The sequence below is a fragment of the Talpa occidentalis genome, unplaced genomic scaffold, assembly GCF_014898055.3.
Source record: "Talpa occidentalis isolate TD23 unplaced genomic scaffold, MPIMG_talOcc4v2.1 talOcc4.10, whole genome shotgun sequence".
Taxonomy (NCBI): domain Eukaryota; kingdom Metazoa; phylum Chordata; class Mammalia; order Eulipotyphla; family Talpidae; genus Talpa; species Talpa occidentalis.
Genome location: NW_023600993.1, coordinates 69,824,028 through 69,851,455, shown reverse-complemented (window position 1 = coordinate 69,851,455; position 27,428 = coordinate 69,824,028). Strand labels below are relative to the sequence as shown.

At 44.0% G+C, this 27,428-nt stretch overlaps 1 protein-coding gene across 6 annotated transcripts in view; it reads right to left on the bottom strand.

Annotated features, from left to right (window-relative positions):
• RALGAPA2 (Ral GTPase activating protein catalytic subunit alpha 2) overlaps positions 1–27,428 on the bottom strand; it is a 329,205-nt gene that overhangs the window by 8,237 nt on the left and 293,540 nt on the right. For 5 of the 6 annotated variants that reach the window (XR_008552100.1, XR_008552101.1, XM_054695962.1 and 2 more), the window contains 2 exons: positions 16,535–16,656; positions 186–221 (listed from right to left, as the gene is read on the bottom strand). Coding sequence is in view for 4 of the 6 variants with exons in the window: in XM_054695962.1 (XP_054551937.1) it covers positions 217–221; positions 16,535–16,656 (127 nt within the window). In the remaining 2 variants the exon portion in view is untranslated. Of the gene's footprint in view, positions 1–184; positions 222–16,534; positions 16,657–27,428 lie in introns of those variants that run through there. The other variant, XM_054695973.1, reaches the window with a different exon arrangement.

The following is a 27,428-nucleotide window of genomic DNA, read 5'->3' as shown; positions in this document are numbered from 1 at the left end:
AGCGCAGACATGCAGGGGCAGGAGTATGGCAGGGCCCCTCGAGAGGGGAGGCAAGAGGCAGGAGGAATGTGAGGGGCACCTCAACACAGAGTCAGCCACGGAAGGAGGAAGGCCAGTTAGGAAATGTAAACAACATTCCCAGAAAGCAGGGTCGTGGGGCAAATTTGATGACGTGTCAGTCTTACCTTGCTCCAATATTAGAATGAGATCTTAATTTTAATCTGAAAGGAAAGAACATAAAATCAAGTGACTACAAGTCCAGCACACCCATAGCCCCACGTGATAATGAACACAGCGCTGATCATACATTTATTCCTGAGCTGCCTGAGTGCAGTCACATCTGTGGAGATCATTATGAACTGAAAATTCACTTAAAATTCTACCTGTTGGGACTCAATTCTAGCTGCTGGCATGCGAGTCAGTGTGAGATAAAGGTGCCTTGAGCATCCCCGGGATATATAACATAGAGGCTGCAGGGAGCCAGGCCAACACTGGGCAGCCGTGTCCAATGTAGCCTTTTCCTATAGCCCTGCCCTTCCTGACTGATTTGGGTCAGTGTTTGTAAGACAAGTGTTTAGAATTCAATGGATGATCTGGAAAAATGATTGAAATCCTCCAAATGGGAAGTTTAAGACTCCAAGCTTCGTTTTACATGTTTCTGGGTTGAAATCGGTGTGTCCAGTCTGAGCCACGGTCACCTGTGAGGTGGCAGTTCCCAGGGAGGAGGCATCTAAATGCTGTGCAGCTGAGGAAGGGGACTCAGCAGTGTTGAAACTGGACCCTCCCTCACAGAGCACTAGGATCTTAATACTCATGTCGATCCTTAGGGAGGAACTGAACTTGTCCGTACTTTGTGACAGGCTTTCTCAGTCACCACGCCATCCACAGCCATCCTGTTATAGCCTGTGTTTGCTAAGGGACCCAGGTCTTTGCACAGAGCAAACGAGAGGAAACTCTTCTTCGTCAGGCAGTAGCTGTCACCCCAACCCCCACACAGCATCACTAGACCACGGAACCTGCACAAAGGACGTTTGTCAGTGACACAGAGCGTTGTCTCCAGGGCCACAGGTAAGGATTCTCTGCTGACACTGTCTACCAAGGTTGGCACAGTAACCAGGATGTTTTTAAGGTGGGGGTTCACAATTCTTTCAGGAGAAGGACCACTCTTCTTAGGTGGGGCTCTCTGAGAGACTTTGATATGGGCTTGAATGAAACAGGGCTTTCTAGTCTATTGATAAAAATTCATTCCCCATGCTACTTATTCGGGGTTAAGAATTTAAACAGAAATAATCCATGATGGATGATCCAATGGCATCCTTGGTCTCGCTTGATTGCCAAGCACAGTTAACCCCTTCTCTGCAAGCTGACTGAGCTCTCTGTCCCAGCAGCTCTTGGGCGGGTTGACTGTATGTATAGGACTAGAAAGTTTTTCGTAATTCTCCAGATAACAAGGTTATCCTGATTTCCTGTTTCTCCCCGATGCTCTTCGGCAGGCTCTGCTCACTCTCATGGGAGACAGCAAACAGATTTGTCACGAGGCTTCTTTGAGCCACGCCACTGAGCCTCTCCAGGATGAGAGAAGGGTCTCTTCAGGAACGGACTCCTAGCTCTCGCTTTCCCCAGCCCCTGGTTATGCCGGGTGTACAGGCTACCCGATTGGTAGAAACCAAGAAAACAGATGGTGTGGCTAACAATGGACGGCTTGTTTGTAATTGCTGATGAGGACGGGTTTGCTCCTCTCCCCGGTGTGTTCCCAGATGCAGCCTGGTGTGGTGTGCCGGACCAAGCAGAATGTCTCAATAACTGCCAATCCGTGGTCGACTTAAGGAGATGCAAAGACAGAGACAGTGGGGGCTGACTTAATTATTCCATGGGGCTCAAATGTCACTTGCCCTTGACACGCGGGCAGTACTACCAAACAGTGGGGGCCCCGTGCTTGGAACAGAAGACTAGGCTGTCAGCTTCTTGATCCATCCCTGGGGGCGAGCATGAGGTGCAACTAACCTAGGCAGTGCTGTAACGCTTCTCGAGCTCACAAACTTGGAGACAAGGGGTGGAAAGAGAACAGGAGGCACATGATGTGGGGTGGCGGGTGAGACATAATTATTTCATCCCTTCATTAACAGGGCACCTGATATGTGCCAGGTACTGTTCTAGACTCTTAGATTACAGAGAACAAAGCAGGTGAAAGGAAGGTCCAAAGGAGGTTAGACATGCATCCTAAATGGGGTGAGGGGGCAACATCACCCTTCCGGGGGACAAAATTCTGCCCAGATATAAGTGCAGTAAATAAACAGATGTATAGTATTCCTGTGGTGTTTTAGGGGAGGGGACAAATCAGGAAATACCTCAGAAGGCTTCGTGATGGGATGATAAAAGGTTGAGAAACATTGGATTAGAGGGTTAACGTGTCTGTTTCAAAGTTTTTTGTACAGCAGTGGTGCTGGAAATCGGGAGTTGCCCTGTTCACATTTAAGAGTAGTTGTGCAAAACCCATCAGGGCAGAGCCCTGGAAGTGTAACTCAGAAGCCAAGGGGCCAAATGGAGTCCCTTAGCAGCTCAGACACAGAGCAGGGGCCTGGGGAATCTGGAGGCCACTTTGTGAGAAAGATGTCTTCTTTGGTTTTGTGTGACCTCTTTTCTCACCTGGTTATCAATAGGATATTTTTTTTTTTTTTAAAGAAACCAACACACAGGTAACAGGGCCTTCCTGGTGGCACAAGGGGTTAAGTCTCGGTACTATGAAGCTATCAGTAGCCACTGCAGCACGAGTTCAATTCTGGGCCAGGGAACTACCCACATGGGGCAGCAGACCTCTCCTGTCTCGCCCGTTGCTCCCCTCAGCAGTATATATCAGTTGATCTCCCTTTTCTGCTCCCCACTTTGTCTCTGGTGAATCCTCTCACCCACCACACCTCTGGCCTGTACCCCAACTCTTATATGCATAAATAAGTGAAAAAAATTCTTTAAAAAAACCAGGAAACAATAGTTTTGGTTGGAGATCTGCTGTTTTTCCACACAGCTTTGCCTAGCAGAAGCCTTTCAAGAACTGGCAGGTCTTTTTGTGGCCCATTTTCTCTGGCTGTACTCACTGGGATAGCGAAAGAGCCAAGATTTGAACCGTCTTATCTCTGAGGGAAGGTTACCATCCCAGACTGCCACCTGGGATAACGCTGGGCAGGGTCAGACAAGAACAGTGGCTGCCTCTCCCTGGGTTCTTATTACTGAACAGTCAGTGTGGAAAATGATTAACTGGTTCAAGGTAATTAGGGAAGAGAATGATTTTGAGAGCTGGCATGGATGAGGGAGAGAAACAGTGGACTAGGGTTCCAGCTTTAGGCGAGTGCTAAATATCCTCCCAGCAGGAAGGCGGACAGAGCTGGAGATCAGAGAGCTGTCTGGACCATTCAGGCCCCTTGGAGTGGCTCTGAGGAAGGGAACAGGTGCAGCAGTGGATGGGGTAAGCCTACACACTCAACTCAACACTGGCAACCCAAGACCAGTGGGAATTAGCCAGCCTAATTAACATTTCCAAATGGCCCACGGATGGCTTCCAGTATTTCCAACCCAGCAGCAGTGCCGTGTCCTGGCCCTGGCCCTGGCTCTCGGCTCAGCTTCCTCTTTTTGGTGATTGGTCTTGCCCGTCAACTTTGGTTCTGAAGCAGAAAGCTAGGACAGCTGGACCACAAGGCAGGCAGGAGAGTGTGTGTGTGTATATTGTGTGCACATGCACCTGTGCAGGGGCTAAGTGAGCAGGTGGAGCATTCGTGAAAAAAACTTTCCTGGCATTCCTTTCCTCCCCTTCCACAGCTATTATATGTGAATCTTGTGACTATCTTTAACTACATTATAAATTTAAAATGAACATCTCGGTGTCAACTTTTTTGTTAGACCATCACAAAGAGGTTTCCAGACCCTTTAGGTATCGCATGGAATATGAATACCAAGACCTCAGCTACATCTTGGTCATGGGAGGATTTTCATTTAATCAGACTGAATTTACATCTCAAAATCAGCAAAACAATATATGTATGTACTTAGTAGCAATATTCATAATATCCAAAAAGATGAAAACAGCCCTGAAGTCCATCCACTGATGAACAGACAACCAAAATGTGGTCTACTCTACAATGGAATATTTGGCAGTAAAAAGAAGTGAAATGCTGATAAATGGCTACACATGGACAAATCTTAAGAACATGCTAAGTGGTATGTAAAGGAAGCCAGTCACAAGATCATACATTGCCTGAGCCCAATTTTAAGAAATGCCCAGAACAGACAGATCTGCAAAGCCAGGAAAGAGACCAGTGGCTGCTTAGGGTTGGGACAAGGAAGGGGGAATGGGCTTCACGATCGAGGTGTTTATGGGTTTTTCTTTTTGTTTTAGGAGACGAAAAAAATGTCCTAAGATGAGATTGTGGTGATGGCTGCACAGCCTTGTGAATTCACTAAAAATATTGACTTGTACACGCCAAGGGGCTGGGTGCTATGGTATGTGAACTATATTTCAATAATAGACAGACAGTATTACTGACAAAAATGACTTGTCTTCAGACATTAAGAAAGCTATTTTAATCCATAATTATTTTCTGCATGTGAATTCTTCCTGTGGTGCTACATTTGCATACTAGCTTAGGCTCAGTTAAACTTCTCAGCTATCTGTGCCAAAGTGGGTTTGTGCACTTGCCACTGTACAAATTGTAGAGGCCATAAATCCTCTACAAAACAGTCCTTTCTGCCTGTAGGGAGGGCATGTTCCCTTTACCACAAAAGAAGGGTTCCTCCCCTTCACCCAGTTGTTCCCTTCTGTGGACTTTTTTCCCCAGGCTCAAGACTATTTGGGGTAGGTGGGGGAAAGATTCTTGCTCAGGAGCAGACATTTAACAGGTTCAGCGCTGGCCTTGACATGATCAGCCAACTGATAATGAAAACAAAACAAAACAAGACAAAACAAAACAAAACATCACTTCCCCTCAGTGCCAAAACTGCTTTTGCTCTACTGAGGGCAGATTGTGGTGAGACTGTGCAGTGAGTTGCAAATCTCTACACATAGAGAGAGAGCTAGTATATTCATAGACTACTCTAGAGACCATTTTTATGGGACTGAAACAATACGGAATCTCACCCTCATATCTTAGCTCTTCTAGTTCTTTTGTTATCTTGAAATAACTCTGGGAGAGCTATCAACCATGATTCTTCATGCTGGCTCACAGGCTCGTGACCACAGATGCTGACAAGAGAGGGGCACGGGGCGTATGTGACTGCAGGTTAAGGTTCTGTCCGTCTTCTTTTCACCTTTTTCTTTCCACCCCTAAAATCTTCCTCTATAAAGAGGTGGGTGTCACCATTCTCCTGCCTCAGCTGTGCAGTCCAGTGAGGGGCTGCTATCGGTGGCATGGGTACCACTGGGGGTTCCCCTAGTGGCTCCTAGAGAATGTTCAGAAAGGACACCTCTTGCACCACCACATTGGTCATACATGTACTACATGCCTGCTATGTGACAGCCAGGCAGGGTGAGATATTAACTAGTCTCCTCCCGGTCCTAGCACAGGTACTTCCTGAAGAAGTCAGTGTTTTTTTTTTTTTTTTTTTTAAACAAAAATCCTATCAATCCAAACCACTGAACACCCTCCAACAACTGACATTTTATTAGAGTAACAGACAAGTTCTTTCCTGACCTCCAAGACTGTTCTCACCTTCCTTTTCCTCATCCCTTGCTCACGCTGCCTTAACCATGCTGGGTTTGACACAATTTCTTGAAATTGCCAAGCTCCTGCCTCAGGGTCCTTGCACCTGCTATTCTCTTGGCCTGGAATGTTCCCATCCTCCCCCTACCACCTCCAACCCCCATGTGGGCTTCTGCCTTCCTCAAAAGTCACCTTCTCAACAAGGCCTTCCTTGACCCCTGTTTTAAAGTACCCCCAACGACAATGCTGTTTCTCTGTGGTCCTCCTGTTCTGCCTTCCCTGCCATCTTTTCTTCCCTACCCCTCCTCAGCTCCTGACAGGAGACTAGTGTCTTCCCCTCCTTTGAAAACTTAAACCTCAGTGAAGGAGGGGCTGTGTTGTCTTGCAACTTCTGTATTCCACATGGAGTACTCAGGAAATCTTTATGGAACTCGTGTCTGAAGGTCCAGTCTCTGATAAATGGCTACACATGGAAAAATCTTAAGAACATGCGAAGTAAAGGAAGCCAGTCACAAGACCATACATTGCCTGAGCCCAATTTTAAGAAATGCCCAGAACAGGCAGATCTGCAAAGCCAGGAAAGAGACCAGTGGCTGCTTAGGGTTGGGACGAGGAAGGGGGAATGGGCTTCACGATCAAGGTGTTTATGGGTTTTTCTTTTTTTTTTTTGTTTTAGGAGAGGAAAAAAATGTCCTAAGATGTGATTGTGGTGATGGCTGCACAGCCTTGTGAATTCACTAAAAATATTGACTTGTACACTCTAAGGGGCTGGGTGCTATGGTATGTGTGATGGCCTGAGGAGTAATACCAGAGTTCTCATCCACTTAATCTGTACCAAAGGCATGTGTGTCCCCACAGGACCCAAGCTGGCTCCAACTGTAATATAAAAATATGGCCTGTAGTGAATGACCAGTTTTGGGTAACTGGAACTAGTGGCCTTTGAAGTCCCATCTCTTCCTTTTTCTGAGTGGTGCTCCCTCTCCCCTGATGGGTGCTCTTGGGTCAGCTAACCTGTCTGGATCAGGAGTGCCTGGCCTTGGAACTGCACACCTGCATACCACAGAGGGCTCTGGTGTTGACTGGGATCTGGCTGCTTCTTTACTTCTCTGAGCCCTAGGGATGTAGCTAGGTTGCAGGGTTTCCCTAACTACCACGCATGGGCTCTGGGATGCGCTAGCCAGGGTCTGGCCAGACATACTTGAGCAGCGACGGCAGGGCAATGTGTGCTTCTTGGTTTTGCGGGAGCTCAGGGCTGGGGGGAGTAGAGCCTTGTCATGTGAGCCCCGGAAGACCTCGGTGGCTTTCCTTACCCTCAGGAAATCTCAAGGTCAGCTGATCCAGCTCAAGTGGGGAGACGCTGGGTGACATAGGCCACAGTTCCCACCACTGATAACAGCTGGGCACTGCAGGGAGGCAAGAGGGACCTCGGAGTGAGGACACAGGTAAGTCGAATGTGTGCTCATATAGCTGCCCTTTTTCCCTCTCATAGTCTTGAAAAGGGTTTTGCCTCTCTTGCATTCTTTACAGTTGATGTTACAAGGATTCTTATGTGCTCAGAGATGAATTTTGCCCATGTCACTGCTATAAATACCTCATGAATTCTTTATTTTTTACAAAGTTGGCTTGCATATTTCCCATTTTTTTAAAGATTTATTTATTTATACAAGAACTGGGGTACAGGCCAGAGGTGTAGGAGGGTGAGAGATTCACCAGAGACAGAGTGGGGAGCAGAACAGGCAGACTGACTGAAATATACTGCTGAGGGGAGCAGCGGGAGAGACAGGAGAGGTCTGCTCCACCATGTGGTTATCTCCCTGGCCAGTCGGGAATGGAACCCATGCTGCAGAGGCTGCAGACAGCTTCACAGCGCTGCACTCAACCCTCTGCACCCCCGGGGAGGCCCCCATATTTCCCATTTTTAAGGGATTTTTTTTTCAGTCCTTTGGGGGAACTTTAAAGCTTAATGGTGAAAAAGGAACCAGCTTTTCTATCTATTATGCTATTTAGAGGTACATTTCCTGGTTTTGATCATACATCATTCTGGAAAAGAATATGAGAAATTCTTTTTTTGGTCAGCATGGCTTAATGCTAGTTAAGAAAGGGTCCATTTGAATTCTACTTTGGCTTAGTTGTTGCTAACTAGAAATGCAAGCAAAACCACTGAATCTTCCAGGAACCTACTCTAATGACTGGGATGTACATGCTCCACCTGCTAGAACCAGAAAGGCAGGAGGGTCACGGCCGCTGTTCACAAGAATGTGAACCTGGGTGTCAGAAGCTGCAGGTTCTTCTGAAACAAACTCTCAAGGTTATTTCAAATAAGCAGTCATTTCCAAAAACGTCTCTGAGAAAAATTCTTGGTATCTGCCGGCTATCTCTTGGCAACTGTTAAAGTGTCCCTGGAGTTGTAATTAACAGTTAGGCAGGAAGAATATGTCATTTGCACCTAAAACCCAATGAGGACAGGGAAACCTGAACTAACCTCAGACAGCATTTCACAGAAAAAGCAGCGTTTTCAAGTTCTTTCACAGGAACAAATTAAATGTAATGTCAATACTTTAGAATGAGTAATCTCGGGTCCTTTCTTTTTCTGGGAACCGGTGAACACCCCATGTCTGCACCAGCCCCAGGGTCAGGAGAGTCCCTGCAATGGCTTCCTCTGTTCTTCCCGTATTTACTATTTTCATTTCTTCTTCTGTCCATGGCCCTCTGGTTCTCAGACATTGCAGTTCTTGCCAAAGTGGGAAAGTTAAAACTTGACTGGCAGGATGCGCAGTGGAATAGCTGATCTACGTTAGGAACATTCATTCTCTCTCTCCTGGGCTCGCAGGCAGATGGCTGGGTGGGTCTCGGGGAGGTCTCCACTCATCTGACCAAAACATGGTTGACTGTATCTCTACTTTTTCAGTTATATCTTTTGGACATGCAGTTAGAGTATGGAGCTAACTAATCTGGGTTTACTGATAATTAGTCATTTTTAGCGGTTTATGAGAATCTGCTCTTCCTCACAGGACTTCAGGCTCCAGAAGGGAAGGAGAAGGGCAGAGCACAGGCCTCCAGCCTTCTGTGTTCCCTCACAGCACTGGGCATGGTCCTGTTCAGGTGGAGGAGCTCCAGGGGAGGAAGGAGAGGGAAGGAGATGGGCGGGCCACAGGTCCAGTTGAGGGACGGCAGTTGTAACCACGGACAGGTGTAACCACTGCTTTCTAGCTGACCAAGTGAAACGAATGTTTGTCTCATCTCATGATGACCAGAGCTGACATGGAGAAGAGTAAAAGGATTTTAAGTTTTTAAAAGGAATGTGCAATCAGGAGACAAAATGTGCTGCTAGCGAGGGCATGGAGAAATCGCTTTAAAACTTTCCACACCAATTACAAAAGTCTCCCAAACAAAGTTCCAGTTATTCAAACTGCACTGTCCAGTCTGTGGATTCACCAGCACATTGGCTTCCCTCATCTTTCTCAGCACCGAGTTCTGGCCACATGGCTTGCCACTGGCGCGCTGAGAGATCGGGAAGTGAGGAGAACAGGTGTGCATTCTGGATCTCGCATCAGGGCCTACACAGGTCTGTGGCCTAGTGACTCCCCTGCATCAATACCGCTTACAGCAACAGCCAGAGCCATTTCTGTCCCACTTCTATTTTCATTCATGTTTATGTTCTAAGAAAGAAATTATGTAGCCCGTTATAGATAAAGAAACACACACATAGGATAAAGACTCGCATATGCTAAGAAAAGTCAGGGTGTAAGTGGTGACAAGTTAGATGGCACGAAAACAAGGACCTTAACGGTACAAGATGTCGTGCTTTAGGACAGCGGCTCTCAGTCCTGCTTGCATATTAAAATAACCTCAGAGGTGTAAGAAGGAGGTTCCTATGCCCAGGCTGCACCCCAGACCAATAAACCCAAATTTCTGGTGGAGGCTTCAGGTGACACAGTGCTCAATACTGGTTCTGGGCGGTGGGATTGTGGGTGGTTTAAGAAGTTCCTACGGATGCTTTATTATCTTTTTGAGAAGAATACAATTCAAGTCTTAAAAAAAAGCCATATGGATAGGGAAAAAAAGATTTGGGTCTGGAAGGGATTACTGGGGAGGATGAAATTCGCATTTGAGGCAGCTAGCTGTTTGCAGGCCTATGGATCAGCTATAGCGAAGCACACTGAAGGGTGGAGTGAGGAAGTCATGGATTCTTGAGTAGATGTTGACATAAGAGAATTTGTACTTCAGGAAAACGTCTCCATTATTTCAATGGGGTTCTGAGCTTTGAACCTGGTCTTTAGCTAATGTTTATAGGAAGGCTGCAGCAGGGGCTATGGCTTTTGGGACTGACAGGTATGAGCTGGGCTAGCATTTCCATGTGTCACAGTCCCCGGTTTACACTTCCTCTTCAGACTGATGGGCAGGCAGAGTATTCCAGGATGGGGGAACATCCAGACAGGAGGGTGGGCAAGAATCAGCACAGCAAACATCTGCAAAGGGTTCCCTGCATGCTAGGCGCTGTTTCATCTCTTCACACGTTAAGTCATGCATGCCGTTAAAGGAAGGTACTAATGTTAGATCCATTTACAGAATCTGAGTCACAGGGTGACAGGTCACTTGGCTGGGGCCCCGGAAGGAGCAGGGAAGATACCTTTGTCTGGCTGCAGAGCCCAGGTCTCTTATGAGAACACTTCTTCCCTGCCGGGGGCTCCAAGGTAGAGGGGATGCCAGCTCTAGTGCAAGGGTCTGACCAGCATTGAACAAGGGAGGACAGAAAAACAGTAGGTCTGAGAAGACTACAGTGGTGTAGGTGCGGAAGATGAGCAAGTATGTGCTGGGTTAAGTACCGGGGGTGGAAAATGTACAAACATTGGCAGAGGGACACGGAAAGCCAGAGGTTTGCCAACAGGCACTATGGCCCGCCTTCGCTCCAGCATCCAGGAGTGTTGCATGTGTGCCTGGGCCAGGTCCGGGATGCTGGCTGCATTCCCAGCTCTACCAGGACATCCGCACCCCGCCAAGGCCTTGGGATATCTTGTCTGCCTGGACCTGGCTACCGGGGCCGTGTGGAAGCCTGTGATGCATGTTTGTTGCCCAAATTAAGTTCCTGCACATACTGGGCTTCAGTTTCCTCATCTTTTCTATGAGGCTGGTAGAAGGGAGAATGGGGGGACTCTTTAAAGGACCCTGCAGTCACAACTGCTAGGTAACCAAAGACATCATCCCAACGACACAAGTGTGAGACTGATGGATGCATAAACTACCACGTTGACTCAAAGAACCAGTGGCCGTGACATCACAGATTAAGTTCTGGTGATCTAAGTTCCCATGGTCTGTGTTTCTGGTAAATTTAATTCTTATCTCATGGAGACATTTTGCAGGACAACAATGAGGAAGGTACAGCTTTCTTGAACAGGCTTTTTTGAAAGAACATATTGTGACAGTGTGTACCGCTCTCCTCTCAGCGACGTAAGTGGTTTGAAAAGACTGAAAAACTCTCTTCTAACTCACTGTTGAGGAACTCCATGACTAACATAACTAAAAGTGTTTCGTGACAGCTGACCAAGTTGGGGGATCTTACAGGGCATCACTAATACCTGCATTGACTGTGGAAAAAGAGGGAGAATGAGGGGGTGGGGTAAAGTGATCCACTGCCAAGCTGCCTTCTTCCACTGGCTGTCCCTTCACAGCTTGGTCTTCACATTACTCCAAATGGATGTGAAGGGGTTAGACCTGATATTTTCTGAAGTCCTTTATAGTTCTGTATTCTCTGGTGTAGATCTCATCAACTATGATGAAATTCTCCCAGCAAGTTCATAAGGAAGGTGAATACATAAAAAATGCTATCAAGGAAAGTTTTGTTAAGCCCACTTTAACAAGGAGGGTGGGAAAAGGGGAGAGAGGAAGGAAGAGAGAAGAGGAGAAAGAGAGAGAGAGAGAGAAGAGAGAGAGAGAGAGAGAGAGAGAGAGACCATTGAATGAATCTATAATATGACCACCCTTTCAATGAATGGGGAAAATTTGGGGTGGGGAGTTAGAGTTAGGGGCGACACTGTGAGGTTTCTGGAGATTAACTTAAATGGTCCAGTGAAATGGCCATGGCAGGATCTGTGTGCACACTGACAAGCCTACTATATCCTGGCCCATGCAAGTACAGTGTATGGCCCAGGGGTCTTTACCAGAGACAGAGCAGGGAACAGAACAGGCAGATTGACTGAAATACACTGCTGAGGGGAGCAGCGGGCGAGTCAGAAGAGGTCTGCTGTGCCATGTGGGTAGCTCCCTGGCCGGGGATCGAACTCATGGTTCAGTGGCTGCGGGTAGCTTCATAGGTTGCATCTTAACCCCTTGCGCCACCAGAGAGGCCCCCTCAGATCCACTCTAGGACCAACATGTAACGTGTCTTCAGTTGTACTAGATTTTATTGGCTGGAATGACCCAGTGACACCTGGCAGAATCTTCTGATACTCTCTGTGAATGTAGTATAATGATTATGTTGCAGAACGAATTACAAGTCTTTTTTTATTAAGACGGTAAGCGTAATAATCCTTTCCAACAGGGTACCCATGCCATGCTTGCGTGAAGATGAAAGCGTGCAGTTCTGTACAATAGTGGCAGTGGCACAGTGTCCTGAGACAGATTCAGACTAATCTGGTCTAAGCTCCAAATATGACCTACATTAAAAGTGGCAGAATCTGATGGAACCAAGTGTGGAATTTTCTCCCACTTGTTCTAAATCCTGGGGCCTATACAACTGAGCCTATCATGAAGGAGAAAGTGTTTCTGACCATATCTTGGAGAAATGAAATATTGTGTTTATGTAGAGCTAACAAATAAACAAAGATTTGTGCTCCCTCTGCTGGCTCCCTCCAGCAATATTAAAGTAGCAAGGAACCATAAACAGTGTTGGCATCTTCAGCATATGCTGCCAATTCTGGTATACTCAGAAGAACCATTCATTTAACTTGGGTCCAGGCATTCTTTGAGAAAAATCCATCTTTGTCAACTTCTGACAAAGGTACTTAGGAATTCTTAAAATGAGATATTAAATGAGACATACCTATAGTCCTCTACTACCAAACTGTGAGCTGTGACTGTAATAATGATTTGGGGATTCATTTGTCAATAGACATAAGTGGATTCCTCCAAGATTTTAAGGTCCAGACACAACCTTTAAAGTGGTTCTGGAAAAAAAATCAACTCTAAGCTAAAGTTTTTTTTTCTTTTTTTTGTTTTATAAGAGCAGCTTCCAAAAAGGAAAGATTCATACTATTTATATCCTTTTCGATAATGTCAAACATTAGACTTGATTTTCCAAATCATTAGCATGCAGAAGAATGACCTCATGGTGAACAGATGCACTTGGCTGTGAGCTGCAGTGATTACATCAGTCCCTCCCAGCAGTGGAGGGTGCCCATTCCAGTTAACCCTTTAGAGGCCTCCCTGCTGCCCCCCCTTCCTTGGAAACATGTTTGAAAACAAAAACTTACTCCCTAACATGGTGTGTATGCTAACTGCATATATATATATATATATATATATATATATATATATATATATATAAAACACACAGAGAACACACACACATATATGTACATATATATGTATATATGTGTGTGTATATATATGTATAAATATATACTTAGACATACATGTGTATGTTAACTGCAGTTGGCATTTTAACACTGGCTACCTTTTAGATATTGGTCAATAAGGAAAGAATCAATAAAGGAGGACAAACTACAAGCCTTGGTAGAAATAAAAACAGCTCAAATACCTATTATACTCTGGGCATCATCAATATAAGTAATAGATGAACAGATTTGATGAAGTAAGTGGTGTTTTAATACAATATTTCTGACTGATCAATTAGATTTTTAAAGCTATTTTTAAAATGTTGGGCACCAGCATATTAGCCCAACAAGAGGCTCTACAACCTTATCAGTGGTTGACAGTGACTCATGAAGAAGTATATTTGCTTCGTCAGTGTGCCCTTGATGGAGACCTTGGTAACAAGGAATAGCTCTGGGGCAGGGGATGCTTAGGAGAGGGCATATTCCAACAGTGGCATCTCTGGACACAGATCACTCCCCTGAGCACGTCTTTTTCTTTTACCAAGTACTTAAAGGCTGGTAGTAGAGGTCTTTCCTCTAGAAATGGAGGCTGCCTGCTGCCTCATATAGAGCGTGGAATGGATACAGTGTTCAGGTTACTCTCCTGCTGCATTAACAGCAAAGCCCTTGTTGTCAGGATGCAAAGAAAATCTGGGAAGCCCTAATTCCTCAGATTGTGTATATGCAAGTGAGCAGTATCCCAAGCCTTGCTTTGATGACACTGTTGGCTGAGATGACCTGATTGGATCCTAAGTGTACTGTGGGAGCGTAAGCTGCTCAGGGTCAATTTTTCTAATTGGCTTGTTGCTTGGAAGAGCAGACTTCACCTCAGTTTCTTAGTTTAAGCTGGCTGGCTCATCTGGGTTTGACAATAGTTGCCCCAAGAAAATAAAAAAAAAAACAAAAACACCAAATAAATGAAAAATGTTTTTATCTGTGAGAGACAGGGCTGGATGGGGGTACTCTAACAAAGGTACAAAGGTGTTTATAGATGAGGAGGATGTGCTTCTGAAAATGTACATGTGTGGTACAGAAATGCTCCACCCTCACTGAATTGCCCCCAAATTTCAGTTCAAATCAAGTTCATTTCTAGGTCCTTCCTAATCATTGCTGTGAGCAAAGCATAACAGGATATTACACAGAGACTTAAAATTATATTCATGGGTTCATGTGATGTGTGTGTAAAAAATTTTACCACTCTTCACTGAATAGCCCAAACCGTGAATGCTGTGAAATGGAATACTGCTGCTAATAACTTTAAAAAGGAAGGACTAGCACTTGTCTTGATGTCCCACCTTTGATTTCATGTTCACTTTTAACAGTTCCCAACGCCCACTCTTGTTAACTGTCAGAACCTTTATCTGTTAAATGACTGGCAAATGTGATGTTCTTGAAGATGTCACAATCCTTCCTAAACAGCTGGCCGTAAAAAACTTAAATTACTCCTGGAGTCCAACTTAAGATGTTGCCTATACACTAACTCACTTAAATTGGTTTAAATAATTAGAAATTTTTGGAAACAATTTATAAAGAGGCTAAAATACCCATAGAAAATAAAGTCCATCAATTTTTATCTCAATAACATCTTAATCAAGAGACTTAAGAATGTAACAGGTAAGGAATATAAACACCGAGTTATTATTTAATTTCTTTCAATCGTAAGAAACAAAACGTTTTCTTAAGATTAAAAAAAAAATCCTGCACTGAAAAATTAATTCCCAACACCTCATAAGGATGGGGAAAAGCGCAATGAGGTCTTTTAAAAAGTGGCTTGCTACAGATCCTTCATGTTCTTTCACCTAAAAATCAGAAACAACTTAAATCCCTACTCAGACTGGTATGCAACGTCTATTTCCCTTAAACTGATTTTTTTTTCTTTTTTGGTTTTAGAGAGAATGTTGGCAGAGTGTATAAAAGAATTCAATTCACAGCTGTTCTACTTTTTTAATGTAAGAAACATTAATCAAAGCCGTAAGTTATAAGCTTTTCTAGTGTTGTTTAGATATTCCAGTTCAACAAAGATCAATAGAGGCCATCCTGTGTTTCTTGACGCCTCACCAGGAAGCAGAGGCGTGATTATGTAAATCACACCGGCTCCCTTACCTCGGCCAGCTTGCTTATCTCCCAGGCCTTCTGCCTGTGCTCCTGGCTCTCTGTGCAAGTGCAAGCCTCTCCCTCTTATCTCCCAACAAAGCTCGGAGAGGCAAGGATTGAAGCCAGCGATGTTAAACAATGATGCATGGCTGATTTTATTTGTAAGTGATTTATTTCACTGAATTTAATTTTTTCCACTTTGCGTGTAAGATATTTGTTAACAAGTCAGAATAGGAGAAGTAGGGCAGTGTTCAGAGACAATTGACACAGGTTAGAAATCTATTAAGCACTCTAACAGTTGTGTCTGCATCAGTGGAAGGAGGAGGAAGCCCCTCATTGAGAATTTCAACATGCATTGACTAAATATCCCATTTACTCTCTGAAAGGCAATTAATCTGTAATTACATGCAGAAATTTACAAGTAATTCTATTCTTTAGGAAAAAAAAAAACCCCACAGTAATCATATAATCAGTTTAAGTGGCAGCACACGTTTTGTTTTCAAATTGTCAATATAAAAGAGTAAAACCTAAAAATAAGGAAATTCATGGAAATTTCTGAAATTTTCCATGGGTGTAATAAATAAAAACCATTGTAAACCAGTGTCTGAACTGATCCCACACCAGGTGCTGCTGCGGCCGGCAGCTTGTCCATGCGACAGGCCACTCCAGAGAGAAAGCGCGCACGCCGCACTGCTGTAATGATGGACCAGGGGACACTGTCCTTCCATTTCTCCTGCATTAATCCCTGACCCGAGTATCTTGGCAGCCTAATCCCCATTTAGCATTAGTAGCAACGGCTTCGACTGTGAGGAACTCTTTTTTGATAAGTAAGCACTGATTCGGGCACCGCTTTTAAACAACATATTCCCAGCTCAGCAAGAAATCCACACTCCTGAATGAACCCGAGCACATTACTGAGAAAAAGTTCATTAACCTTGCTAGATTCGGAGGTTAACAGGATAGCTGAAGAAAAGAACCGAGTGAACAGCTCGGATACAAAACAAATTAAAATGAATGTCATCATTCCTTTTGATATTCATTAGTTGATTCAGAGGGAGAATGCTCTTCTTAAATTTGCAAGCATTTATCTGTGAAAAACAGGTGTACATCTGCTGCTCGAGTGCATCTTAAACGCGTGAGGGGAGAATAATGTAGACTCACCCGTTCCACTGAGGGAGTAGCTGGGACAGGGAGAAAAGACTTGGGCTGCGAAATCCTCGAATGTCATTACTTCACGGTGGTTCTGAATTATTGCTTCGAGGTACAGAGCTCGCTCTTCGTAGCTGCAGTAATTGGTTAAGGAAACAAGTGCAAGTGTAGGGGGACACACGTAACAATGACATTCACTTTGTTTTCAACACAGTCAAGCAACTTTTGCGGTTGTGTGTGTGTGGGGAAATGTACCTTGTAAGTTCGTTCACCTCCTGTCAGAGAATTAAGTATCATCCATCACTAAGTGGTAAAATTCTGACTTTTTGAGACCCGTTCCTCTTAGAGTACAACTGCATCCGACACTAGTATCAGTAAATCAATATATACACAATAGTTACAGAATCGCATCAAAACATTTTAAGGTTGAGTTCAACCAACAGAAATGCTGATTGTTCTACCATCTCTTTCCACTGACAAGTGGGGTACAATGTTGAGTTTTTCTTTCCCCAGTTACTGGTTCTTCTCAGCCTGATAAGAAGGGGCAGGGCAAATGGTGCAGGTACTTTAAATAAAATGAGAAAACACACATCACTGGGAAGAAGTGAGGCCAGGAAGGTGTGCTGTGAGGGGGCTAAGATTGGCTACGAGCATTAAAAAAGAAGAACTAATAAGTGGGAGACTCTAGCAGAGAGTGCACAATGCAATAAAAAAAAAGACTATTGCCTTTTAATTAAAACTGCAGTCTGGAACACACGCATTCAAATGTGTAATCAAAAACCAGTCACCAATAAAACTTACAAGCGTAACACACTGAAGCAACTTTCCAGCTGTCTTAATAGGACCCCTGCGTGTGGCAGCCATTCACAGGGCAGAAAGCAAATCTTCCCCTTTTGTGTGTGGCTTCTGTTTCCTCAGAAGGTGAATCATGCACTTCCAATAACAGGATAACATCAGAACAATCTGACAGCGGATGGAGGCACCACACTTATGACTTTATGAATTAACACTTGGGGAAGTCAGCATGATGTCTCATTTTCCCTTTCCTTATTATCAATGCAAAAGTTAAGGGACATATTTTTGTTATTTTGAAAATCATGCTCCATCTCCAAGAACACAGGGGATGCAGATCACCATCAGTTCATTTTATTTGAACCTTCCGTTTATTATTGGCTCCAGAAGAACAAACGTGATCCCAGCATTTCTTACTGTATTTTAATACTATTCTCAAAATGGCCTCTCTAAAAATAAAAGTTGGAGACTATTATGCTTTTAGTAGGGCGTGTGTTTTAAAATAGGAAAACATTTTTATTTTCCTTTGGCACGCTGATTTATCAATGCAGGGTCGTCTTTCCCTTCCCCCAATTATACTGAGAGGAAGATGTTCACACTGAGAGACCAGAGGCATCCTGGACTGTGCTGGCCACTGTGGCAGCGACCACCACATGGGATCTGCTCAGTTTAAATTCAAATTAATTAAAAATTATAAAAAAGTAGCACTTTAGCTCCTCTGTCCCACCAGCTATATTTCCAGCACTCAAGAGTCACGTGCGACTAGAAGTCACCATGTTGGGTCACCCACAGAACCCGCAGCATTCCTGGGCAGTGCTGTGCTAGAAATCCCCCTTATGCTTGCTCTCTGCAACTTTTGAAAAGGAAAATGAGTTTGAATATTTCAAAAGTGGCCTCTCTGATCCTTTCTATAGATGGTCACAACAGTCCAAGGCCTGGGCAGCCTGAGCCTGAATTGGCTTCTTGACTGTGAGCTGAACTGTGACTGGCCTTAACGAACAGGCTCAGTGAGAGGCGCCTGTTCAGGCCCAATTCTAGAGGGACCCACTAATGCCATGCACGCCTCATTATGAACACGCTTATTCTGTACAGCACTTGGCTGTTGCCACGACTCAGCCCTCCGTGCATGGCCCCAGCAAGCCGCTGGTCCAGGGAACAGCAGGACGTTAGGCCTGAGTGGCCGTCTGGCGAACAGGCACTCTGACACTAAGCTGGCACGTGCTGGCCCAGCAGGGGCTGAGCGAGGCGTGACAAATTACTCAAAGAGCTGAGCTAAACTTATGTCTGACAACCACCTGAGCCTTCGGACAGCCGTGGCCCGCTGTCAATGCTCAATTCATGGCTCCCCCTTTTAGCCCCAGTCTGCTTGTGGGCCTGGGTTAGAGCAGGCGCATCCCTCTAAAGACCTGTCATGCTCTGCCTGGAATCATCCTGCTGTTTCCTGAAAGGGCCCACTGCGTCCAACACATCCACATACAGTGTTGGGGACAATGGAGAACAAAATAGAAATGGGAATACATTTTGCTAAGTACACTATGGAGGCTACGTATCTGGAAGAATGGCTGCTGTGCTGCTCAAACTCACCATGAATCTTGCAAAGGGTGCCGTGTACAAGTCCATATAAAGTGACCCCAGACAGCAGTCTGTCTTTTTCACCTTGGATGACACTCTCTGGTTGTCATAAGATTGTCCTTGTCAAGGCTGAGAAATCTGGGCTCCTGAGAGCAAGTCCAGTACTAGGGTTATGGGGAAAATGATCAAGTTTTTAGATTCTCTGATTTAATGAATATTTATGTATTGACTCCTAAATTAAGGAGGGATTGGAGAGCACAAAAAGGTGCTTCTAGAGCTGGATGCGAAAGGAGGATGTGTTTACTTCAGAGGAGGTTTCTGCTCTCACCACTCATGCCCCCAACTGTCACACACAGCACACATACCCGCCCCCTGACGGGCAGGTCCTGTGCTGTTGCATAAGCATTAACAGTGCTAAACTGGGTGTTGTCATTTAGACAAACATCCATTAGGAGCTGGGTGAGACCAGGGGATCATAAATGCGTTTTCACTGCGGCCCAAGCCAGGGCATGTAAACACCATGACAAAGAGAAAACAAACACCCCAATTCCAGCAGTGTTTAGAAACAGCCAAGTTGCTTGTGGGTGCCAAAAATCATTTCTTTTAGTAGCTAGGAAAAAAAAAAAAAAAACAACTAAAACACGAAGTCCTGGAATTTTTCTATCTTTTTTTTTTTTTAAGATTTATTTATTTATACAAGAACCAGGGTATAGACCAGATGTGCGGGAGGGTGAGAAGATTCACCAGAGACAGAGTGGAAAACAGAACAGGCAGACTGACTGAAATACACTGCTGAGGGGAGCAGTGGGCGAGACAGGAGAGGTCTGCTGCGCCGTGAGGGACTCCCGCCAGCAGGCCGGGATTGAACCCGCCTCTGCAGCATGGCGCTCAACTGCCTATGCCACCAGGGAGGCCCTGAAGCCCTGGAATTTTAACTGGATTTATTAGAACTCCAAACAAGGGCAAATTAGGAGCAGTATCACTTGACATTTTCTTACCTAACATCCTTAGGTTTTCATTTGGTTGCTTTCTGTAACAAAAAGTAATCTCTAATTTAGACATCAAAAGGTTTATATGATTCTTCTCTCAAGTAAGACATGTTAAGGTATGAACCGACTACTGGAATAATGCCGGGCAATGGTTGGTCAGTGACCTTGACTGAAAACAAGCGGCTAGAGAGGCATCTGGTCACAAATCTAGTATCATTTTCATAGTAGAGACTGCTCTTTTGTTCTCTTAAAAAAAGTCCACCAATAAATGTGAAACTTCAGTTCTGTTTTGAATTATTACCTTATTAAAAACCAAAGTACTTTGTTTTTTTTAAAAGCAAGTTGACCCTGGATTACTGAATCCAGAGAACAGTCACATTACTAACTAGAAACCCATCTTATTTCTGCGTTTCTTTCATGACCCAATCTGTATGCACTTTCACATAAGAATTTTATCAATTATCACTATTCTTCTACTTGAGTGAAGAGCCTGCATTGTCTTTGCTAGTTACATTTTATCAAAATCATCAAGCGAACTTTCCAAGACACTCAAAATAAACTGCTGCATTGCAAGAGCCTTTAGATCTAAATCCAGCCCCCAACTTTATTCTCATTATTTGTTTTACTTTTTAGAAATAACAGTAGCAATATGCAGTCAGGAAGGAGCTTGTATTTTGCAGGAAGATAGGCTTTTATTTGAATTTCATCTCTCTCCCACCAGCTTGGGAGGCAGGCAAGCTGCTCCACCCCCACCCTCAGTTGTTTTATGTGTAAAATGGGCAGCTAGGAGAATTATGTGGAACCATAATGAAGCATTTGCCCACTACACAAGCACAATCAACATGGATCGCTGCCTGCTCTCGTCAATGTGGGCTTATGGGTTCACCCTGCAGAATGAACACAGTGTATAAGCTAAGGGAACCCCGGGCCAGGCTTTAGGATAAACAAACCTCCAATACAAATACCCCTCATGAGCATGTCCCATGTCTGTCCTTTTGCTCAGAAATGGGAGCACAACCAATTCAAGTAATTTTCGAAAGTCACAGTTACTCATTGGTGAGTCATGGGAGACATGAGTAGGCTGAGTCAAGGAAGCGGCACACTCCTAGGTGTTTAGAATTCCCTTAGAAGATCCAAGGGTACTAAGGATAGTCTAGAGTGTCTTTCAAGTTTTAACCGGATCAATGATAACTTGAGTCTATATGTTCAATCAATGGACTTTCAAAGGTATTCCATGTTGATTTGCATATTTTCAGAAAAGAATGACATACATTCTGGATAAGCAGGAAAGGTTAGAAGGTTACCTGCAAATTTGAAAAGATCAGAATCTCTGAGAATGCTCTTAACAGAGAAGGGTCACTCAGGGTGATGTGTCTGACCTAGAGGGAAGAAGAAATGAAGTAATGCAGGAGTGGAGCACAGAACAAAGTGTTACAGATGAGAGGGTGGGCACACTGTGCACCCAAGAATAGGTACTGTGCTCCAAGAAACCTGGTGAAAATGAGATTACTTAAGGCAGCCGTGGATCAAGGACTGTTACCCCAAAACTAATGCTTAAAATAAATCCACAGATGTATTCAAAACCCAGTGAAAAGATAAACCAGAGTGACAGAGATTTGAGCTCAGAGAAGGAACAGCTAAGAATAGTTTACAAAACTAGGAAATGAATGAGTTGATTTCTTCTGTTGGTACCACTATCAGTACTCTCTGAAATAGAGGATGATAATAGCATATTTTCATTTTGGGGCAATGCTTTTAACAGTGATCCCTCATCAAAGGATCTATCTTGAAAATGCCAATTGGTCTCAGACAGCTCTTGTGCTCAAAAGCACAAGCAGCCAAATAAAAAATAGAATTTGATACCATCAAAAAAAATTTCTGTGTTTCAAAGGACTTTGTCATGACAGTTAAGAGAGCCCACAGAATGAGAGAAAATATTTGCAAATAATTTATCAGATAAGGGTCTCATATCTAGAATATAAAGAATTCTTCAAGATCCCCCAAAAATGGACAACCTAACTAAAAAATGGGCAAATGATTTGAATAGACATTCCTCCAAAAAAAATTATACACATCACCACTAAATACACGACAAAGTGCTCAACACCATTAGTCATTACCAAAATCAAAACCACAATGAGGTACAACTTCACACCCACTAGGATGGTTATAATCAAAGGGACAAGGAGGAACAAGAAGTGTTGGTGACAATGCAGAAAAACTAGAATTCTCCTACTTGCTGGTCTGAATGTAGAATGACACAGTGACTATGGTAAACAGTTTGGCAGTTCCTCAAAAGTTAAGCATATGATCCAGCAGATCTACTGCTAGGTATATAGCCCAGAAAACAGAAAAAAAATGTTCACACAAAAACTTGCACACAAATGCTCATAGCAGTTTTATTCACAACTCCAAAATGGAAATAACCCAAATGTCCATTAGCTGATAAATATGCAAACAAAATGGAGTATTATTCAGCCATACAAGGGAGTGAAGTACTACACATGCTCCGATATGAATGAACTGTGAAAATACTGTGCTAAGTGAAAGCCAAACACAAAGGCCACATATTGTATGATTCCATTTTTATAAATGTTCAGAAGAAGCAAATTGATAGAGGGAAAAAAAAAAGTAGTGGTTGTTTGGGCCTGGGGGAGAAAGCTTTTTTTGGGGCAGGGGTGATGAAAATGTTCTGGAACTGGATGATGGTGATGGTGGCACAATCTGGTAAACAGGCTAAAAACCATGCATCACTCAATTTGAAAGGGCAAATTTTAATGGTTAGATTTCATGAAAGGGCCTCCCCGGTGGCGCAGCGGTTGAGCGCTGGGTTGCGAAGCTGCCTGCAGCCTCTGCAGCACGGGTTGGATCCCCGGCTGCTTCCCGGCCCTGGAGGAGGGTCCCACATGGCGCGCAGACCCCTCCTGCCGCCCGCTGCTCCCCTCAGCAGTGTACTTTGGTCCTTCTGCCTGCTCTGCTCCCCGCTCTGGCTCTGGTGAATTCTCTCACCCTCCCACGCTTCTCACTGTGCCCAGTGCTTGTATAAATAAATAAACATAAATCTTTAAAAAAAAATTTCAATGAAAAATTGCCCCCAAATGCCTGTTGGTATTTGCTATGTATTATGGGAAAGGGCTTCTAATAAATATGTCCTAGTTAATCACTCTAATGAAACAAATGGGAAAGGTGGTCTCACAGAAGACAATGGCTCCAGGCACTGCTGCTGGATCATTTATTCATGGAGGACATTGTGAAGAGGAGCAGTTCTGGAAGGATCAAGATGGAAAAGAGACAGTGTTGCCCCTGATGGCATTTACAACCTACCTGGAAAGATAGGTAAGGCGGTAAGTATCCATGAACTGAATGGACCACTGTGGGGGCACAATGGTCCGGCCTAGATTGCAAGGGTCCCTCATGGTCGGAGAAGCAGCCATGTTTTTCAAGCAACTGGGAATCATGGAAGGTTTTTAAACAGGTAAACAGCAAGATTTGACCTATATTTAAGAGATTATGGGGTAGGCAACGGGCATTTGTGGAAAGGTTTAGAAAGGAGGTTAAAGGAAGGGAAATTCATGAGAAAGAGAGGTGAGGGCCTCCCCGGTGGCACAGCGGTTGAGCGCTGGGTGCGAAGCTGCCAGCGGCCTCTGCGGTGCCGGTACGATCCCCGGCTGCTCCCCGGCCACCGGAGGAGGGTCCCACATGGCGCGCAGACCTCTCCTGCCGCCCGCTGCTCCCCTCAGCAGTGTACTTCGGTCCTTCTGCCTGCTCTGCTCCCTGCTCTGGCTCTGGTGAATTCTCTCACCCTCCCGCACTTCTGACTGTACCCAGTCCATGTACAAACAAACAAATAAATAAATAAAAAACATGCCTCTATTTAAAAAAAAAAAAAGAAAGAGAGGTGACATGGGTCTCAAGAAAGTGATGGTGAGGGGAAGGTAGAGGAGGCATCAAGTTGCAGTATTGCTTTTGGGGGTAGACCCAGCAGGTGCGCAGGTGCTCACTATCGGTGAGAGAAAGAGAGAGAAGGTAGCTGAAATTCTGGCTTAGGCGATCAGGGCTTAGGTGATCAGGTAAAGGATGCAGGTGCTGATGTGGAGGGCTGAGTTGAATCTGAAGGGCCTATGCAGGGCCTACTCAGGGCCTAAGCAGGTGTCTAAGAATAGGAGATGGCTGTCTCTCGGCAGAGAGGCCTGGACTGGAGATTAGAGCTATGAGTCATGGGTTTGGAGAGGATCTTGGAAGAGAAAAGGGGGAGATGGAATGCTGGGAGCTCCCTCCCCCCCACTTGAGAGGATGGGCAGAGGTAAAGGAAGAGAAAAGGGAGATGGAGGAGGGGGGCAGGGAGGAAGCGGGTTGCAGAAGTCGAGGGAGAAGCATCTCTGGAAGGAGGGGTGCCGATGCACTTCTGCATCCTTAACATCTTTCCTGGTACTTATTCCCCTGGGATAATCCATAGGTGGGCTGGGTTGGCATTTAATAATCCTACATAAATGGGTGGAATTCCATAATAATCAAGACAGGAGCAGAATGCCAGTTACAGCCTAAAGCCATACATCATTTTTACAAAGATTTTGTTTGTCTTTCAATATAATGCAAATTTAAATTCTAGGGCTGTTTAAGACCCCAAATAAATGAATCCTTCAAAGTAAATGTCACAACCTGGTAACGATAAAGAGGATGACTTTACTGAACAATGTAACCAAATAAATGGATGTTTGGGAAAAGGAAATTAAACACATGGAGGTATAAGATATTAGATTAGGTTTCAAACCCTAATGACACACTCTTGGAGAGGAAACCAGCCCACTACTGCTAAGAAAGAAGAAAATACCCACATAACCAAGTTTAAGAATAATTCTAAGGAAATGATAAGAGTAAATGGAAATGAGAAAAAAACAATTTTCTTCAGGCTATTAAATTATAGACTTTGGGAGAAGGTCTGCTCTCATATTTGCACATCCTTCCGGCAAAAGGGAACTGAAGGTCTCCCTCAGAATCCAAGATGCTCCCAGGGTGCAATGATTTGATCTATATTTTTATTATAAGGTTTAAATCAGTTCTGTGCAGGGAACTGATTTGTGAAGGAGCTTGTCCTTAATTATGACATTTTTCGTTTCCATCTTCTCCAGTTCTCCTAGTGCATCTCACCTTCTGGAAATCACCAGTGAAAAAGGGCCCAGTGACACTGTCACTCCAAGTCTCACATCAGTAAAAACGTAAGTGACAAGAAAATCAGTCTCCCAGCCTATTTCACATTTAGAGAAAGAACTGTCAGAGGAGTGGGCAAAGATTCCACAGGCTGTTTCAATGATGAAAATGACCCAAGAAGTGAGAAATCAATATGAACAACAGAAAGTGTAAGAATTCTCTGCCAGGAACTTGACTTCTGGGAGGAAGGGAGTCAGTGTATGTTTCTAATTCACAGATTTTCATTCATCCTAAAGATATGATATGTTAGGAGCTAAAAAAATGCACCTTAAGCTATGGAAGTGACTACTGCTGACTCATTTTGCTGGCATTTAATATCCATGAGATACAACCACATAGAAAGCACTTAGAATTGTGGAACAGTCTCTGGACATCTTGAGTCCTCTTTGTGACCAGGTAGAAAAAGGGTAGACAATTAAACAAGAGTACACATGGATTTTAAACTCCAACTTTATCATTACGGGCTATAGAAGAAAGTTATTAAATATATTTATTACAGGCATTATTTTTGCAAAATAATTTGTACTGAATCTGCCAATATTTATCCTTCAATCACTCTTATTTTGGAGGCAAAAGCCAATTCCTATGGATTAGTTTGTATGTAGAATAATTCTCAGAATAAAAGATTGATGATGAATGTGATAGATAAAAAGAGAACAAAATCAACAAGAACATAAAAGAACCTTTGTCGATGATACAAGTTATCTATCATTCTCTTGAACATTTCACAACTGTGGCCCATTGATAATAACCAGCTGGGCTTTGCTGAAATCAGACTGGACTTAGGCATGGCAGAATTTAATTTTGTGTCCAAAGTATTTTGACCAAACTCTGTATGATTTTCTTGACTTTTATTTCTGAAAACAGTTTGGGGGAAATGTTTCTTTTTATGATGTTTATAAACTTTGAGCTATTTTTCTTCTGTGCAATTAAAAACAATATGAAAGTACCTGAAAACATAAAGTATGTCTATAAAATAATTATAATGGCTTAACAGCATCTGAGTTTTCCAGGAAGACCCTCAGCTTAAAGCCAGTATTTTCACATGATAAGAAGTAACTCCAAAAAAGTTAGGGGCTTACCAAAGGCGAGCAACCAAGCAACAGAGGAAAGCAGCTGAGTGAAGAAGGCCCTGAGGCTTCCATGGCTTATTCTGACTCTGCTCTAACAGATAAAATAGGGTATCAGAGCTCACCTGAGTAATCATTACAGCTACTGCCCCACACTTGAAACACAATACATCAGACTGATCAGAGCAAAATTATGTATAAATAAATAAAACAATGAAAGAATGATTGAAACCTTACTGGAAATTTGGGGGAATTTTCATAACACAAAGCTTCTCCATGATCAAATCTAGCAAAATTATGTTTGCCACTTAATATTAAAGTGAACTGCTTTCTGGCAATTAAAAACTGTGTGATGCAAATGGTGCACTTAGAGAAAGCTACTCCAAGTGGACACAGGGGTGGAGCTGTCATGCTGAGTGGCACTGGGTGGAGATGAGCATGGACACAGCGCTATGAAGGCTGCTCCCCTGGCAGGCACTGCCAGCCTGTCAGCAGAGAGGGGCCTTGTGCAAAGCAGAATGACCACATGAACACGGAGTGCACCAGCTCATTCATGCTGTGCCTGGGGAAGTGATTTTGAGCAGCTGGAGGGCAAAAAAACCACCTTCTTTACATCTGTTCCAGCATTGGGGTCAGTGTTAGTGATTATTAGGAAGCATACAAAACTAACTTTATTAAGGATGTTTTGCTTTCAAGATTGGTCACAAAAATTCCCCAGAGCTGCTGGAATGACTGATTTCTTAGGGGAATCAATTGTGTGTTTCAGCCTCTACTAAGCTTAGTTCTAGGCTGTGCAAAGAAAAAAAAATTACAGATAGATAGACAGACAGACAAAGAGATACAGACGGTTCTGTTAAAAGTAGTCTGTCTTGATAAAGGCCTAGTTGCTCGAGTAGACCAGATGTCCCTGCAGTGCCTTCCAACAAAAGGAGTAGAGAAACAGCCTGTTCCCAGCGAGTCTCAGGCTGAGGGGCACTGGTCAAGGACACCAAAAGGTGCTCAGGCATTCCTGCGCTGCTCCTGGTTATGGTGAGGAAGGGAAACTCCCTAAAATGAAACCAGAGGGAGTCTTAGGGAACAGTCCAGCATGATACAATGGGCAGCATGCGGTGCACAGGATGCCCTTTATGCACACACTCCAAAGGGAAAAGTCTTTATTCTGAAAGCTGTTTTGATGACGTGCCTGTGGCATAGGAATCAAGCTGCATCCTGAGTGTAAACTAGCTCCAGGCAAGGGACACCTCTGTTGATGTGGCATCAATCACAGGTTACATT